This window comes from Echinops telfairi, unplaced genomic scaffold, assembly GCF_000313985.2.
Source record: "Echinops telfairi isolate 266 unplaced genomic scaffold, ASM31398v2 ScPeMD7_25;HRSCAF=90, whole genome shotgun sequence".
Classification (NCBI taxonomy): Eukaryota; Metazoa; Chordata; class Mammalia; order Afrosoricida; family Tenrecidae; genus Echinops; species Echinops telfairi.
The window spans coordinates 13,411,083-13,428,189 of record NW_022103922.1 but is presented as its reverse complement, the minus strand read 5'-3'; the positions used below and the strand labels follow the sequence as shown (position 1 = coordinate 13,428,189).

Here is a 17,107-nt window from a genome sequence, read left to right as displayed (position 1 = left end):
CATAAAACTCTCTTATACATGAGTTGCTGTGGATTTGTTTCTCCAAAGTACCCAGACTAATTAATACACTACATAAAAACCTGGTAAATGATAAGTGGGTGTTCTGTGTGTTAGACACAATGAGATGATTGTTATTTGTGGAACACTGTGAGGTGTAGTCTCCTCTTACAAAGCTTCCTTGTGAACCTCCGGCGTACTAGAAGAGGACGGAGAGTGAAATTTGAAGGGGCTTCAAAGAATTCATGGAAAATGTTTTTCTTTTAACTACATCTTTTCCCATGAACTTTCTGAAGTCCCCTCATATAGGGATGGGTAGTCCTTTTACAGTAAATTGGAAGGTAAAGGAACCATGGTAGTACACAGGTAGTAACAGCTGTCTCTTAAACACAGTATAATTAAACAACTGTTCAAAAGTATGACAAAAATTTTGTTGTTTTAATCTTGAGTTTTAGACTAAATAATATATGTTGCTGCCCAGATGGTAAGACAAATTTGAATAAAAATTACTACTGTGAATTCCATTTACCATCCCACGCAATTTAACTAATTTTGTATCTGTTGATCGATGTTAAGAATGCACGTACATCTTAACACTGTAGAAATGCCTACTCATGCATTTTAAACAGGGCTTTACTATCAATCATTTTGTTTTACCATGGCACATAAACCTACACAAAGCACAGCTGTTTATTTAAATTAGCAAGAAGCCGACCCTGAAAAGATACCAATGATGTTCACACAAGTCTGCTTAAAAAGCATCCACCCACTTGGTGCCAAGCCACCGGCTTAAAGAGCGCTGATAGACACAGCCCTTTGGAAAGCATGTTAATGACTCTATCCGAGTCGGGAAAAGCACTTCTGGAGCCTAAACTGTAACCTACGCATCGTGTAGGAAAGACAATATCAGTGAAAGAGAGGAGCAGTGACCGATCTATTATTTTCCACCGGGTGGTTTTGTGATAGGAATGAATTTCGGTAGCAAATATCAAGGGAGGAGGTCAATGGTCTTCAGACCATAGATTGGTTAGGACTCTGGAGTTTTTCATAGTCATCGGCATAGTGTTGATACTGATCCGAGAGCAGCGGCTGATTGGCTGCGTCCATTTTGTTCCTGGCACGAACCAGACAAGAAGCGCCCACAAAGATGAGGGCGACCAGGAGCAAGGCAGCAATGACGCCTATGGTCACAATCTCTGAAATACTGAACTCCCGGCCTGTTGCAAAGAGACATGGAGAGCAAAAGTAAGTCATAAAATAGTTGCTATGCCACCCCAAATTGAAGCCCAGATGCAGAAATCCTCATGTTTATTTAGTTTTTAGCAGCACACAGTGCCCACTATAGCGCCCCTCTCGGGCATCAGTTCCTCCGGTCACAATGAATGGCTGTTCTGGGGATGGATATGGTTATTCTCACTCGTCCACACAACCACTAGATTAATAAGTGGGTACAGTTGCTTTGGGAGCCCCATCTTACCCAAATCTCAAACCTCTGCTCTTCCATTAGGCCTTTACTGCCTTTGTTGAGAAAGACACTTAAAATGAAACAATAAAGTCTTCCATTTCAAAATCTCAGGAGAGATCGTCAGAGTACCTCACTCTCTCTCAGTTTAGGAGAGGTGGCCGTGTACAGTAAACAACGTTACCCTGACCCAGGCACCTGAGGAAACCTGGGGGCATAGTGGTGATGAGTTGGGCTTTGAAATGTGAAGTCAGCAGTTCAAAACCACCAGCACATCTGAGGGAGAAAAAGGGGGCTTTCTACTCTTGTAAACAGTTACAATCTCGGAAACCCATGGGGACAGCTCTTCCCTGCCGTATAGGGTCACCATGAGTCGGAATCGACTCAGTGGCAGTGATTTTGGTTTTATCCACATGGCTAAGCTCAGAACTCAGTTTTTTCACTTACGAGAATTGTGATCTTTGAGCATGAACTGACTTAAGCCTTCCTCACCTGATAAGGATAACGAGGGTCATGATATTTACTCCATCGGGTTGTGCAGATGAAATGAGATAGCATGCTACCTAGTTAGCTCAACACCACGTTCCACTTTGCTAGCAATCAATATTAAAGGCCCTTTCTTTATTCCAAGATAAAAAGCAACACGAAAGCTTCCAAATACAAATGGAAAAGGTCAGCCTTGCCAATTTGTGCTTCAGACCAGTGGCTTTCCAGTGAACTTGGCTTCATGGTGACGCCAAGTCCAGGGGAACAGGACTGTGTCCCACACGGTTGTCTATGGCCTCACTGTTTGTGCCTCCGGCGAGCCTGTGCTGCTGTGAGGGCTTCAAAGAGAACACTGGAGCTGTCTACAGCGGACATGAAGGCGATATATACTCACTCGGCCACTGCACTTCATACGCATACCCCAGGTTGTCCGGCGCCATAACAAACATCTCGGTGCTCGTGACCGGAGGCCAGAAAGGCACCATGTTGTATTGTCTGTTGTGTCCAATGGGGGCATTTTCCAGTGGGAACGAGGATATATCTAAAATAGGCCAAAGACAACTTGTTGGTAGCCGAACCAAGTTAATATGAATGTCACCCCTGTTTTTGAAAGATTTCCCAGAGCATTCAAGAGCACATGGGGCTGGGGGGGAGGGGGATAGTTCTTTCATGCTTTACAGTGAGATTAAAAATACAAATCAGTTTTATGGGAGGAGGACGGGGAAACACGTGAAATAGAGTTCACATGTTTGCAGTACAGTAGCAACATATCACCCAGTAGAAAAAGAGCATTTAAAAGCAGGGAAGATTTAGCATTTTATCATCCGTGATGATCGTCCGTTATCTTATTTTTACGTTGCAGACACTGATGTGAATAAAAGTCATGTCTTTCTTTATCAAACCTAAGAAAAGAAGACCTTTCCATTTGTTACAGCCTCATCTGTAATTTAAATGAGAAAGTGTATCCAAGAATACTTCTCTCCGTTGTAGATTTTTCTGTTTAACCTATACGTTTTTCATTTCTCTGTTAACTTTTATAGTATACTAAATCCTTAGATATAACTTTACTGGGGGGAGTCTTTATTATATTGGCCAAAATGTGCTTAAAATTTTTGAGTTCTTGACCTGGAATACCATTGGTATGCTGCCACTGTTCTCCTCTTCCTGTCTTAATAAAAGCCACGTGAACTTGTATTTTTAATGTTTCTATTAGCAGAAGAAAAATAATGTTATGTTCTTTGCTGCAAAAACACTCCCCCCCCTACTATGTTTATGGTTGTGTCATTAATTACAAAATGGGATATCACACATTAGAGTTGGAAGTGGGTTTGGGTAGGATCCAACTGAGAGAAAAGGGAGAAGGCTAGTGAGCTCTTCAGTTGTATTTGCAAGAGGTGCCCCACATGGACAGTCACAGTGCTTCTTTAAAGCATAGGAAAGCATTTTCCATATACAGTAAAGCTTGGGAGGGCTGAAACTCAGCAAAATTGCCTTGATTTTCTGGATTTCAACTTTCCTATCTTTGGTAGGCTATAGTCATACCACTAATCAGGGGCTTTAAAAAACTAGAATAATTCTACATGCAGATTGCCTTTCATTACTTATTTCACTGTCAAAAACAAATTATTTATTACCATTGTAAGTAAATACACATAGAAGATGGATTATAACTGCAGTCAGTCGATTCTTGCCCAAAGAATGGTTCGTGGCTTTTCACTAACGGATAGACAAGTGAATGCATGTGTAAGTTTAACTTCTTTCTTAAATGATTTTCTGATGGATACAATTATTTTGACCAATGTATCAATTCATGGTCCTAGTTAGTTTGAATTTGAGGCTTCTGTTGTACACACAAGGAGACCTGGTAGTGCTATAGTTACTCATTGCACTGCTAAACCCTAGGTCAGCAGTTCTAAATCACCGACTGCTCTAAGGGAGAAAGATGAGGTTTTCTAAACCCAGACAGAGTTACAGTCTCAGAAACCATCAGGGCAGTGCTGTGCCCTGTAGAGCTGCTATCAGTTGGAATGGATTCAATGGCAGTGAGTTTGAAGTTTTCTTTCTTTTGATTGCACACACACACAATCAACAGGGAAATAAGAAACCAACCGAATGGCTGTCTGGCTGTATAGAAAAATAGTTCATCTCCAGTGTTAGGTCCTATGCATGAAGCAGTAAAGGCCCAGAAACCAACATTTAAAATACTTTCCAGATAGGACCAATTTATGCTGTTTTAAGCAACAGAAGCACTTCCATGTCTTCAAAAGTAATATAAACCTCTGGGCCGAGTAGGAACAAAAGTGAGAGCCCTTAAAGATGTTTTAAATAAGTCATTTAAAATAAATGTATTTCCTTTGGCATGTTAGGAAAGCCAGCTTTAAACCTTCACTTTGAACAAGATTTCCATTCCTGAGAGTCTGCGGAGCACTGTGTGGGAGGAGCATGACGGTGTCAGTCTTTGGAGACGTGGAAGACCTCTGCACGCTTTCCCCATATAGATCCCCACTGCCATTCGCCGCTTCCAGTTCATGGAAGAGCCCAGAGGACAGAGCGGAACTGCTCCACAGGGTTTCTGAGAAAGCCTCATCTTCCTCCTGCAGAGATGCTAGTGGGTTTGAACCACTGACCTTGTGCTTAACAGACCAATGCTTAAACCACTATGCCACCAGGGCACGCACACTCATTCTCTCTCTCTCTCTCTCTCTCTAATATATATAATATATGTGTGTGTAATTTAGATTATATGTATATGGTAGTCAGATAATTTTATGTCAACTTGAAGATTATGAAAGTGTAGGGCCGGTGTCAAACCTGTTAATTAAGCAGCAGCGTGATGACTTCCTGATGGCATAAAAGGGTGAAACACTGGAACTGCATGTCCTCTGACCTTTCTGCCTGCTGGGACTGCAGTACTGACCCCGAGAGCTACGGGAACTCTGCCTTATTTCCTGCCACCTTGGATCCACACATCTCTGCACCCACAGGCCTGTGGTCTTCCTGCATGCTGCATCATTGCATGTAGCTGCGCGCGCGCGTCAGAAGACGGACTTATAAAATAGTATCAGACTCACGGACTTGAGTTGGACTGGGCTTGGGGTGCCTTTTTGATATAGAATTACTTCTTGATGTAAAGCTCTTTCATATATATACATGATTGTCATTGTATTTGTTTCTCTAGTCAACTGAGCCTAACACCACACACACACACACACACACACACACACACACACACACACACACACACGGGCTTTGAAAAGTCCATGAAAAAATAAAATTAAATGATAATGGGATTTTTTCCCCAGGTACATTTTGAAGCTCCCTCATGTATTCACATATGTTTGTGATGTGGGCAAGAATTCTTAGAACAAATTGTCTTCCTAATCAACAGTTCATATACATTTTGGTGTATGATGTTAACTGCAATCTCCACAGTATCACAGAACTTGCCCCACTTTTTCCTTGTGTTTACCTATACCTTCTTCCTTCTTTCTGATCCCTCCATGGGAAAATGCTGCCCTTTTGATCTCCTGGGATTGATTGTCCTAGTGAGTGAGCATGTCCTAACGTGATTGTTGACCTTCTAAGTCTATCATTTGATGGAGGGTCGAGCCCCAGGGTAAGTTCAATTCCAGACTTGAAGTCTCATAGCTTTAGGGGTACCACGAGTCTGTGAAACCATTAAGCTTGAAACCATGAGTTTGGCTCTATATTTTTCCCACCTCTACCTAAGACCTTCTATTGTGATCCCTTGCAGATATTCTTCTTCATTTGTAAAAGCAATGCGAATGTTTGTAGGAAGATAAGGGGAAGAAACATTGGAGAAACATGGTAGCCTTCTTTTCAGAGTAAACACGAGAAGGGTTTACGTGCTTAGTCTGAGTGGAGGGTGATAACTGTTATAAAAACTATTCTGAGAGTGCTCTTGCCTGCATTTGCAAAGGGATTTTGAATATTTTGAAAAGGGCTCAGAATTACACCTTTTGATCCTAATTTTGAAGTGCACTTTATGTGTGCCAAGTGCTTAGCCTTTACGAATGCTATGCCATCTGAACAATCCCATTCGCTGAGCCTGCAAACAACATAGGAAAATGTCTCACCAGCATTATATCTCCTCAACCATTCATCAAAGAGCGCATCCGTGAAAGTATGCAGGAGGACAAAAATAGGATCATTTGGTGATAAATGAGTTTGTCCCCCTGTTCCATTCAGAAAGAGATGAGCCAAGTTGTGAAGGCTTCGAACCACGGGGTCATACCTTCCTGTAGGATCACTGTAACCTAGATAGAAAAGTAAGGATGAAAATAGTAACGACCATTGCAAATGTTTCACTTTCAAAGTCAATGGGGGTGATTATATTGAGAAACCCACCCCCTGCCCCAAAGATTGTCAGGCCACTATTTGCCCTAAAATAATTGTATTGCTTCTCAGTATGTATGGTTGGTGACACTTGCTGTATCCCAAGCTAGGTTATTTTTAAGCAAGCAATGTGACATTCCAAATGTAGCCTCTAGGGTAAAAATAATGACCTGGGACAGAAACCAGTCAAAATCTATAGACTGCTGTATTTTGACAATGCAAACAGTGATCTAAGCAAAATAAAGCATCTACTTAAAACTGCTGACACAATTGAGAGCATGCCGCTCCGATGGTCCTGGAACTTAAATGGCCAGATGCTTCCTTAGTCTCTACCTTACTGCTTTGGAATGGCTGTCAGCACGTTTATTTTTGGAAAATTACCTTATGGTATGGGGGAGTTACAATTTCTCCAAGCTTTCCCACCATCTCTCTATTAGTTTTAACCATCTGGAAAGCCAAATGTCGAAACAATTATATAGAAATTTCGTAATCTCTCTCTCTTTCTCTCTCTCTCTCTCTCTCTCTCTCTCTCTCACACACACACAACCAAACACAATAACTTTGCTCAGCATCTGTATTTTTTAAGTAAGCATTAGAAAATTGAGACATACTTGGTGATTTATGTTAAATGTATGATTCTGAAAATTATCACTGTATTTCTTTCAATGGAGCAGCACATATGAAATATGCTAGGAAAGGCATTTTACCTAATTGGAGCTCAGTTTCCCCAACTTTTGGATAAGAAATCAAACCAAATCTTAGGATATACTTATTTGAACCATTATAGACATTTTTAAAAAAAGTTACAGGGTGACACAGACCTAAAGAAAACATGCCCAACCCAAGTTTCAGTGGGTGCTAATTGTTTGGAAGTAAAATAAACAAACAAACAACTTCTCACAATCTTAAACAGTATTTGTTGATACTTGAATTTGACAATAGTTACTCATGTTAGTTAATTAGCTAGCTAAAAATTTGAGTTCAACAAATGTTTAGGTCCATGAAAAATAAGTTAGAAGGCCTCATCTATGATGATAAAAAGAACGTTTCATGATCTGATACTTCTGCTTAAAATAGTTGTTTTGGGTCCCTTCAGGACTAGTGGTGTGAGTGGCAATACTGGGAGGGTAGAGGGAGAGTGGGTTGGAAAGAGGGAACCGATTACAAGGAACTATATGTGGCGTCCTCCCTGGGGGATGGACAACAGGAAAGTGGGTGAAGGGAGATTTCGGACAGGGCAAGATATGACAAAATAACAATGTATAAACTATCAAGGGCTAATGAGGGAGGGGGTGGGGAGAGGGAGGGGAAAAATGAAGACCTGATGCCGGGGGCTTAAGTGGAGAGCAAATGTTTTGAGAATGACGAGGGCAATGAATGTACAAATGTGCTTTATGCAATTGATGTATGTATGGATTGTGATAAGAGTTGTATGAGCCTCTAATAAAATGATTAGAAAAAAAAGTTGTTTTGCGGAGAGAAATCCCACTGCCATCGAATCCATGCCGACTCAAAGCGACCCCGAGAAGCCAGGGTAGAACTGCCCCTTTGGGTCAATGAGGTTGTCACTCTTGGGACTTTCTGCAATGGAGCAGCTGGGCGTGGTCCAACCACTGACCTTGCCCCTGGCCATCCATCACTTAGCCAACAGCTCCAGCAGGACTCCTTTCTGAGGGAGGAGTGATCAGTACATCATCATAGGCAACCCCAGTGACATCCATTCACAGGATCATTCTGTCATTCAAAGCCTTTCAAAGAAACCTGGCTTGTAAGACTTCTGTGCCGATTTTGTTTACTTGCCTTCCAGCGTGTTTCTGAAACTGTTTGTAGAATTGGAGTAAAACGGAGGGGTGTCAAATAAACCAACTTCCAAGCACTGAGCTACATCCTGTGGCTCGGGAAGACGTTGCACCATCGGTCTCGCCACGTTTCCGGCTGGATTTCTCCGTATGGGCCCGCCCTCAGTGCCTGGGAGGGAAGAGATGGGTATGGCCACATTTCTGTAATGATGTCTCATCACTGCTCTTTGAAGCTCCTTCTACATAGCACGCCCACCGAAAGATAAGAGTTGTTTGGTATGTCAGAGAAGATTTAAAAATGCACATTTAGTGGCCTCAGAGTGGAAAAAGAAAATAAGTTGAAGAGACAAAGCTATATGTTTGTGCTCGCAATAGCTGCATGATACATATAATCATCTAAAGAAGAAGAAAAAAAGATTGCATTACCCGATATAGCTCCAGGTGTCTGTTACAGCCCCTCTTTCATGAGAATGCAGTCAGAAGAACATTCCATGGAAAATTGAATTTTGCTAAAATTACCTTCATAAACCTAAATTCTACACCGGGGCTCCCTGATCCAAAATGCATTTAAATACCAGGACACGGTTGCATAATCGTTTCAAAAGTGTTTGCTAGAAATGTGTTTATCCGGTAATGTAAGCAAGGCTATTGTAAATCCCAGAAGTTCTACGCTAAAGCCCTTCAAAGTTGACTTTCTACAGCACAAGATTTCAGGAAGAGAAAGGTTCCCTCTGAGTAATTTGGAAATGAGGTCAGAATATATGTCAATAAGTGTGTGGTCAAATCCTGTCTGCAACAAGCTGGCAGAGGAGGGACAGGAAAAAAAACCTAAAAATCTCTTTGGAAAATGGCGTATGTTTCAATCAACCTGTATTTGACAGTTACAGTGAGAGATAATCAAATTATTTATAGGCAGTAAGACAAGCAAACAAAGAACTATGGTGCTTTTGGTGATGAAAGTACCTTCTGGAGAAAGAGAGATGGAAATAGAGAGAAAGGAGACTGAAAGAAACTATTCGAAAGCATTCTGAAGCCCCGCCTGCAACCTGACAATGGATTGGGAAAAGTTTCCACAGGTGTAGAAGAGAAATTTTATTTTTACGAGTCAAACATTTTAGGCAAAGGTGATAACACTAAATGATTGTCTTTTAAAACAGATCCCGTTTAATAGGCTAAGCATCATGATTAGTCTATAACGAACTCGCTCCATGAAATGTATTGATATGATATATAAATAAAATATACTCCCATCTCAAGACTGGGAAATGCATGTGCATTCTTTAGGTGTGTGTGATCATCAGTAAATTTCAGAGACCGCTGGGAAATACTAATTCAATGGATGCTTGGAAATTATTGCTTAGGGAATTTACTAGTAAATACCAAGGAAAAGGTATTTGAAAACAGGTTTCCAAAGAATCACAGCCTGATTTTCCCTCCGTGTAAAACACTCTAGCAGTAAAGAAATGGGTTAAGCAAGTTTCATTTTAACCCAGGGACTTTCCCACAATATATTTGCCACAGCCCCTAATAACATCCGATAGATTTGATTCTTGGTGAATTTTCTAGTAGGAAATGCCGCTGTGAATGAGTGGTGCTGAGTGTCTGAGGGAGAAGATGGTCTCGTGAGAGACTGTGAAGAAGGAACTTGGCTGTGTTTTTCATGGGATGAATCCAATAGGATGCCGCAGTGGCTGGAAGAAAATGCCAGTATCCGTAATTCACTTTTTCAGTATACTGAGTTTGGTGCATTAATAAAATGTTTCAACGAGTGTATAAGGAGCGTAGTAATGGAATGCCTAATTAAGGTTTAACCTAAGTATATCCATGTATGGGTCTTTTGCAAAACCATGATCAATGAAGCCATGAGGACAAATAAACTCATCGAAGAATGAAAGTAGCAGAAATAAAGATTTCCTGTAAGGATTACATTAGAGAGACTATTGAATGCATTCTGCTCCTTTTTATACATCGATGGTCAACATCAGCTGCATCTTCTTAAAGGTAGCCTCCACATCCCCTTTGGGGGTTCTACCCCGCGTTCTGTGTCTTCCAGGTTGTCTACAGAAACATTCTGTGAGAGTCCAACACCAGACACATGACTACTAAGCCATGCTGAGTGTACTAAGAGGATTAAGTTTGGCAACTGGACATTTCGAAACTAAGCAAGGCAGCAATGTACAGATGAATTACCCCAGAAATGTATACAGGCAAGGACTCTGTTCCCCCACAGTGCCTTGCCAGGTTGCTTTGAATAGATGAAATGTTCAATGATTCCCCATCGTCACAGTCTACAGTCTCAAAGAGACGAGGGACCTTCCTGGCAGCGTATTTAATGTCCTTAGCTAATCAGGAAGTCTTATTCCTCGCTATCATTTGGAACTTACTGTTACAAAGGGTTCCCAGAGTGTCATAGTCTTCCACGGATTCGCAGACTATTCTCCATTGAGAAAAGACCGAATTCGGACTTAGAAGGACAGAATCAAAGTTGCTTCTTGATCCCATCAAGTCATCGGTGCAGATATCGCAGACATTTTTCCCGGTAGCAAAATTCCAGTAGGGAAGGGAGAAAGAAGGCTCTTGCAACATTTCCTAGTTAAAAGACATTCAGTTAGGACCGTCCGGCTCGGTCTAAAACCCTCCCTCTGCGCTTGGTTTACGCGCGGGCAGTCCGTTTCCATTAGTCCTGTCCAGTCACTTGGGGATCCGTGAGCGTATCCGCAGTAGTGGCTGAAAGGCCTGAAGGAGTTAAACATCTATTTCACAAAGACTAATTTTCCCTGACAGCCCTTTGGGGCATTCGAGGGAATGGAATTCAGCTCATGAAACAGGAGTTTCTGCAGAGTATTTTTTCAAGGAAAAAAAAGAAAAGGTCTTGCTTTTCAATTATTTAAGGAGGCAGGGTGGGCTACTGGGTTCTGCATTGGGCCCCTAAACATAAGGTCAGCAGTTCAAAGCCACCAGCTGCTCCATGGGCTTTCTATTCCTGTAAAGAGTGCATCTCTGAAACCCGCCCTGTCTTAAAGGGTCAGTATGAATCAATTCAATGGCAGTAAGTTTGGTTTGGATGTGGTGGTGTAGTGGTTCCACATTGGGCTACTAAGCACAAGGTCAGCAGTTCAAAACCACCAGCTCCTCCACAGGAGAAAGATGAGACTTTCTATTCTCATAAAGAGTTAGGGCCACAGTGCAGTAGTTCTCAACCTGTGGGTTGGGACCCCTTTGGGGGTCAAATGACTCTTTCACCGGGGTAATCCAATTCAGAACAATAGCAAAATGACAGTCATGAAGTAGCAATGAAAATAATTTTATGGTTGGGGGCTCACCACAGCGTGAGGGACTGTGTTAACGAGTCGCGGCATTAGGAAGGCTGAGAGCCACTGGCCTAGTGGGTTATGTATTGGGCCTTAGAACCCACAGGTGCAGTCCCCGTCCATCCTGGAGGGCCATGAGGAGTCTGCATTGACTTGATGGCACTGAGCTTTTTGGTGTTTGTTTTGCATTACCGTATATGCTCAGAATAAGCCCACCCGAATATCCGCCGAGGCCCCTCATTGTACCACAAAAACTGCATAAAAATGTGTTGAAAAACGTAGCTTTTACACAAGTTTATCTAGTACATAGGCTGGCGATTCCATTTCTATTCATTTTACCAACACTCGCTAATAGGAACTTTAAACCTTGACATTTCATCTACTTCTAATTTTGCTTTCTCTAATTCAAGTGTCACTAAGAGTTTGCCGGCAGGACAGCTCCAGCCTTGACATCTGTGTTTTGTGCACACTGGTGTTTTTGTTTTGTTTTTAAATAAATTCAAATGACCCCAGTCAGTTTGGTTCTGGGGAGGCCACCAGCCACACAGAGTCTTCAGCTTGTAGGTTCCTGGTGTGGGGACTATACCAGAGGCCCTTTTTGAGATCCCTGTTTCAGAGCTTAACAAGGCCTGAAACTCACACAAACCAGAAATACTCAACAGCAGCAGAATATTGCTTTCCACTCATGAATTTAGAGCTGATCTCCCATTTTAAAAAGTGCTGTTCTCAGGATTGCATGGTCATGGTATGGGGCTCTTAGAAACTTACGTTCCCTTGTTGTTCCTCCCTGCTTTGGGCCTGGGAGGAGGTGAGTTTGGATGGTGGGATCTCAATGGCGGGGTTACCATTGTTTTATCTCACTTCTCAAGCTCTAGCGCATTTCTTTCTTTTACTCTGAAAAACCCCTACTTTCTAGGAAGCGTTTCCGTGTCCTCGGTGTGTTTTCAGAGGGCCCAAAGCCTTCAACAAATGCTCTCCCAGCGAAGGATCCCCAGGAGTTTAGACTCCTCATTTAGAAACTTTCGTTCTGGCTCACAAAAATCAGTGACAGCTTCCCAGGGTTCATTACGAGTCTGTTTGTGGTCCAGCAGCTGACATTCAGGAGCTGAAACACATTCATGTGGCATTTTCACTGTGCAGTACAATTACGTCGTAATTTCTTGGATCCCGTGTGCAGTGGAGATTTTAAAGTGTATGTCATGGAGGTTGAAGTTTACACAGGCGGAATTGAAGCTTTTAGACACCTTCCCCCGCCCTTCCATTACAGTGCGCCCATGGGAAAATAAGCTAGAGGCAACCAGATCTGGAGTCAATTACGAGTGACAGATTTATCTACTCATGATCCACTAAATGTCTGAACTGTGATCAGAGCCATAAAACAAAGTCCAAAGTGTTCAATCACTCCCAAGTTATGTCTGCAGAGACTACTCTCGTCAGAATATTTTAGCCCATCTTTTAGTGCATTAATTCCTCACCTTCCAACTATTTATCTTTTAAATAATGTTCAGCACTCTCACAATCAATACATGACCCCAAACACCTCTTTGCCTTCAGACGTTTTTGGCTGAGTGTTCGTATTTTCTTGATGGGGAGTGTGAGGAGACCGGGGTCTTGATGTTGCTGCTGTCTTAACACAGGGAACAGTTTAAATTGTAGCTTTTCTAGTCTGATCTAATCATTTTCAATTTTACCTTAAAATCACCATGCTCTCCCTCAAGAGATGTAGCAATTGGTAAAAGAAACAACAACAAGCTATTATGTCAACTGATTGAAACTCTCAAACTCACAGCCATCAAGCCAATCCTGCCTCACAGTGAGCCCACAGATCAGGGTAGAACTGCCCCTGAGGGTTCCTAAGACTGTAAATGTTAACAGGGGTGGAAAGCCTCATCCTTCTCCCATGGAGAGCCTGGTGGTTTTGAACTGCTAACCTGTGGTTAGCAGCCGAACTCTTAACCGCTATGCCACTAGTACATCTTTTAAGTAATACTAGGCCTGACTTTGAGTTATCTGCTCAGAAACTAAGCAAGAAACCATTGTACTTAAACTGAAATTTACTTTATGTCAAATGAAGTCAAAGCCTTTTGCCTAGACATAATGCCTGATGAAAGTCCAAACAAACCAACAAGTCAATTCTCATTCATATCTTAGGTAAATTTTTCAATTTTTAATATTATTTTTAAAACACTTCACAGTGATAAAGGGCATGAGAAAAAATGTGGAGTGTAAGAAAACGTGACAAATGGAGATTTTTTTTTTTTTTTTTGCATTGAAATCATCTACCACATTGGAAAGAACCATCCATTGGGATGATGGGGTGAAAGGCTATTCAGGGTGCTCCTTCACCCAGGCCAGGATAGGGCTTCACTTGATGGTGAAGAAACTCACTGCAAACTGACTGCCACCCATCAACTTGCTGCTGCTGCCTCATCGCAACCCTACCAGGCAGAGGAGAATTGTCCCTGTGGGTTTCAGAGCCTGTAAATCTTCACGCGAGCAGAAAGCCTCCTCTTTCTGCTTGGGAATAGCTGGTAATTCCAAACTGCTGATTTGAGGATTACCAGCCCCTCTATGCCACCAGGACTCCTGGTGGTGACGACTGGCTTGTTAATTGGGATTCTTTTGACTCAAACTTTCTGAGTATCATTATTCAATTACAGAGGGGTAGAACATTTCCAAAGCTTTAATTCACACCTAGAAATAATCTCCATTGGCCTCCTCCTCATGGATATTACATCCATCTCACTTCCACAACATATGAAGATGAATTAACTAGATAGATAATTAGCCCCGGGGAAAGTTTCAGTGACTGTCAAAGGCAGACACGTGAAGGTTTTTGTCTTGTTCTGTTTCTCATTTCACCTCCTTCTCATTCAGGACAAGCGTGCGTTCAAGTCGTTTGCAGACGAGGCACCTCGCCTGCAACAGGTCTGGGAAGTCAAAATACCCCATGCTTACCTGCATGTCCTTCTCTAGCTGCAGGAGGTGGTATCGGTGCCAGGTGAGAAAAGCGGGCCCTTCATGAGAGAAATCCACTTCGGAAAAGCTCTCCTGTCCTGTCCCAAGGAAGGTCTTTTTGACTGAGTAGTAATGTGTCCAGACAAAGTAGTTGTAAATGGAAATGTTCTCGAATTGTGGCGTGTTGCCATCCGGCCCCAATATTTCTTCGGATCTCCTGGTGGCGATGACAAATTGGGGGTGAGTTGTGCGCTTGGCCATGTCGAGGGCCTGGACAAAGTGGCTCTTTTCTTGGGCACTGAAGTCCAGAAGGTTTCTCCTGACTGTGAGGAGATAAAATCCAACCCTGTAAACGTCTGCCTTGTGGGCATGGGCTGAGAAGGGTTACAATCATCATGTAGCACATCATACCCCCTTCCCCATTCCTGGTCTGTGTATACATTCCGATCTGCTTTAAATCCTTTCCTTTCCTTTCAGAAGGAAAAATAGTAGCACTTGTCTTTCTTTTTCACTCTCACATTCCCTACTTCCTGGGAAGCCAACTTGCACTAGGGTTTTTATGAACTATCTCTAATCTTACTTATACGTTTTTATAAGTCTGGCATCCAGTGATACTGGTTTCTCCTCACTATTGGCATTGCTTTGGAATTTTCTGCCACTCTTTGATATAATAAGGAGCTCTGGTGGCACAGTGGGTTAAGCACTGGGCTACTAACCTCAAGGTTAGTGGTTCGGTCCCATCAGCCCCTTCCAGGGAGAAAGGTGAGGCTGTCTGTTCCCATAAAGGTTTATAGCCTCGTAAACCCCAAGGAGCAGTCCTGCTCTGTCCTATAGGGCTTCTATGGGTTTAATAGAATACATTTTTCAAAAACAAGATTGGTGGTCCATCATAGCAGTTAAGACCAGAGATTTATTCTGTGACCCTGGAAGGCTTTCCTGAAGCCTTGGTTTTTCATCTGTGAACCTGGACATGAAGATCTGCTTGATAGAATTGTTGTAAAGATTAAAGTGCACCTAAAACAACAACAACAACAACAACAACAAAACAGATCAGGGCTTGGCTCATGATCATTGCTCAATGAACGCTTTGTTAACCTCTTGGTCCAGTGTCCAGCACATAGGGCACGGATCACTGTTATTTTTGAGTGCTTTCTTACACAGTGCCATCCCGCAAGGCGACTCACCAGCTCAACTTCCTGAATTTGATCATCTCAATGGGAAGTTTCACCATGAGACATCGAGGGTAGTAGAAAAAGAGTGGGGCGAATCCAAGTGTGAATCCCAGGTTTTTCAGTGACCAGTTGTGTAAGTTTGGTGGGCAATAGGGGAACAAGCTTGGCGACTGTCCCCAAGGTTGGAGATTTGATTCCAACCTGGTGATCTACTTCTGAAAAATCAGCCATTGAAAACCTGGCAGAGCACAGTTCTCCTCGAACACACCTGGGATTGCCAGGAGTCAGAATTGACATGCCAGCAACTGGTGGATGGCAATGAAAATAGCTACCCTGAGAAGACAGGGCAGAAAGATGTGCCACGATGCCCAGCATATACAGGCTATACAGTAAGCGTTCATGTCTGAGCATCTCCTCCAATCTGGTAAGCCTGAGTTAAGTTTATTAACCAGTCTAAGCCTCCTTCTCCTCTCTGGGCAAAGGACCCTCGGGCTACATGTTTTCCTAGCGTTCCTACAGACCACTTGACCTAGAATTCTGTGAAGACCCCGAAGCCCTCCCACACGGCTGGACGCCCAGCTCACCTCCCACTTACCTATGAGGATCCTTTGGTCACAAGCCACACCTCTCCACCCAGGACGGCAAGTCCCGCAGTTGTGGCCTGAGAAATTGCCGTTACACCGGCACGCCCTGGTGAAGAACCGGGTGGGCCAGCGCTCTCGGTCATCTCTGCCGTCGTGGGGGTACTGGGGGCTGTGGGGTCGGAAGTCTGCCGTCACCGCCTCACAGCTGCCCCGGCCGGATGATGAGCCGCAGGGGTCTGTCCCAGGCCCAGACACAGGCGACAGGTCTGGACAACACACGCCACTTTTGAGAGCCTCGGTGGTGACACACTCTCTTGGGAACTGAGCACAGGCCTGCTGCAGCAGTAGTAGGGGGAAGAAGACACAGCCCAGAGAGAAGGGCTTCCAAGCTTTCATGGTGCGTGAAGCAACAGTGCAGGGCAAGGCTCGGGTTAACAGCCCTCTGCGAAGAGGAGACTGAGGCACACAGATCCCACTGAAAAGGAGAAAGCAAAAATACAATTATTCCAAAGTCCTTTGTTGTGTGTGCTTTTTTTTTTTTTTTGGTTCTCTTATAAATGGCAAGAGCCCTTCCCACCCCACTTTCAGAATTCTTTCATTACCTGTGAAATGACCTCTCCCACAACGAATTCATAAAAATAGTCATTTACCTTTAAAAACCTGACAGGTATAATACCTGTGTAATTAAAGCTCCTAGCCTAGTCTTCATTTTGATTTATATATATAAATACTTATCCTGGATGTCATTTACCAAAAGCATTCATTAGCGGGTCACCACCCGTAATTACATTTAACTGTGATGCTGCAGGATGGGGGACAGATTTCCAGCAAGTTAATTTCTGGGATTTAAAGTCCACATCCTCAGGGAGCTTTGGCGGGAGTCCACCCACTCCCCAGAGAGTACCTTCAGCTCCTGAGCCGTTTCTCTGCTGAAGGTCTCCTACCAAGGAGTGTTTTATATTTGCTGGCCCCCTGATGTCAG

General features: G+C 43.0%; 1 protein-coding gene across 1 annotated transcript; it reads right to left on the bottom strand.

Moving 5' to 3' along the window:
• Positions 1-562: 562 nt before the first annotated feature.
• On the bottom strand, positions 563-16,521 carry TYRP1 (tyrosinase related protein 1). Its single transcript, XM_004706527.2, has 7 exons — positions 16,137-16,521; positions 14,370-14,692; positions 10,485-10,689; positions 8,102-8,269; positions 6,043-6,222; positions 2,340-2,486; positions 563-1,214 (listed from the first exon to the last, which is right to left on the bottom strand). Exons 1-7 carry the CDS (start codon positions 16,519-16,521, stop codon positions 1,009-1,011), a joined length of 1,614 nt encoding a protein of 537 aa, XP_004706584.1. The 3' UTR covers positions 563-1,008.
• Positions 16,522-17,107: the final 586 nt, after the last annotated feature.

Excerpts from the sequence above, each read along its gene's own strand:
- TYRP1 (XM_004706527.2), bottom strand. The coding sequence starts at position 16,521 with ATGAAAGCTTGGAAGCCCTTCTCTCTGGGCTGTGTCTTCTTCCCCCTA. Across the intron at positions 6,223-8,101 it reads TTTCAGAAACACGCTGGAAG|GTTACAGTGATCCTACAGGA; the intron begins GCAAGTAAACAA and ends TTTTCTATCTAG. Across the intron at positions 2,487-6,042 it reads GTTGAGGAGATATAATGCTG|ATATATCCTCGTTCCCACTG; the intron begins GTGAGACATTTT and ends GGCCTATTTTAG.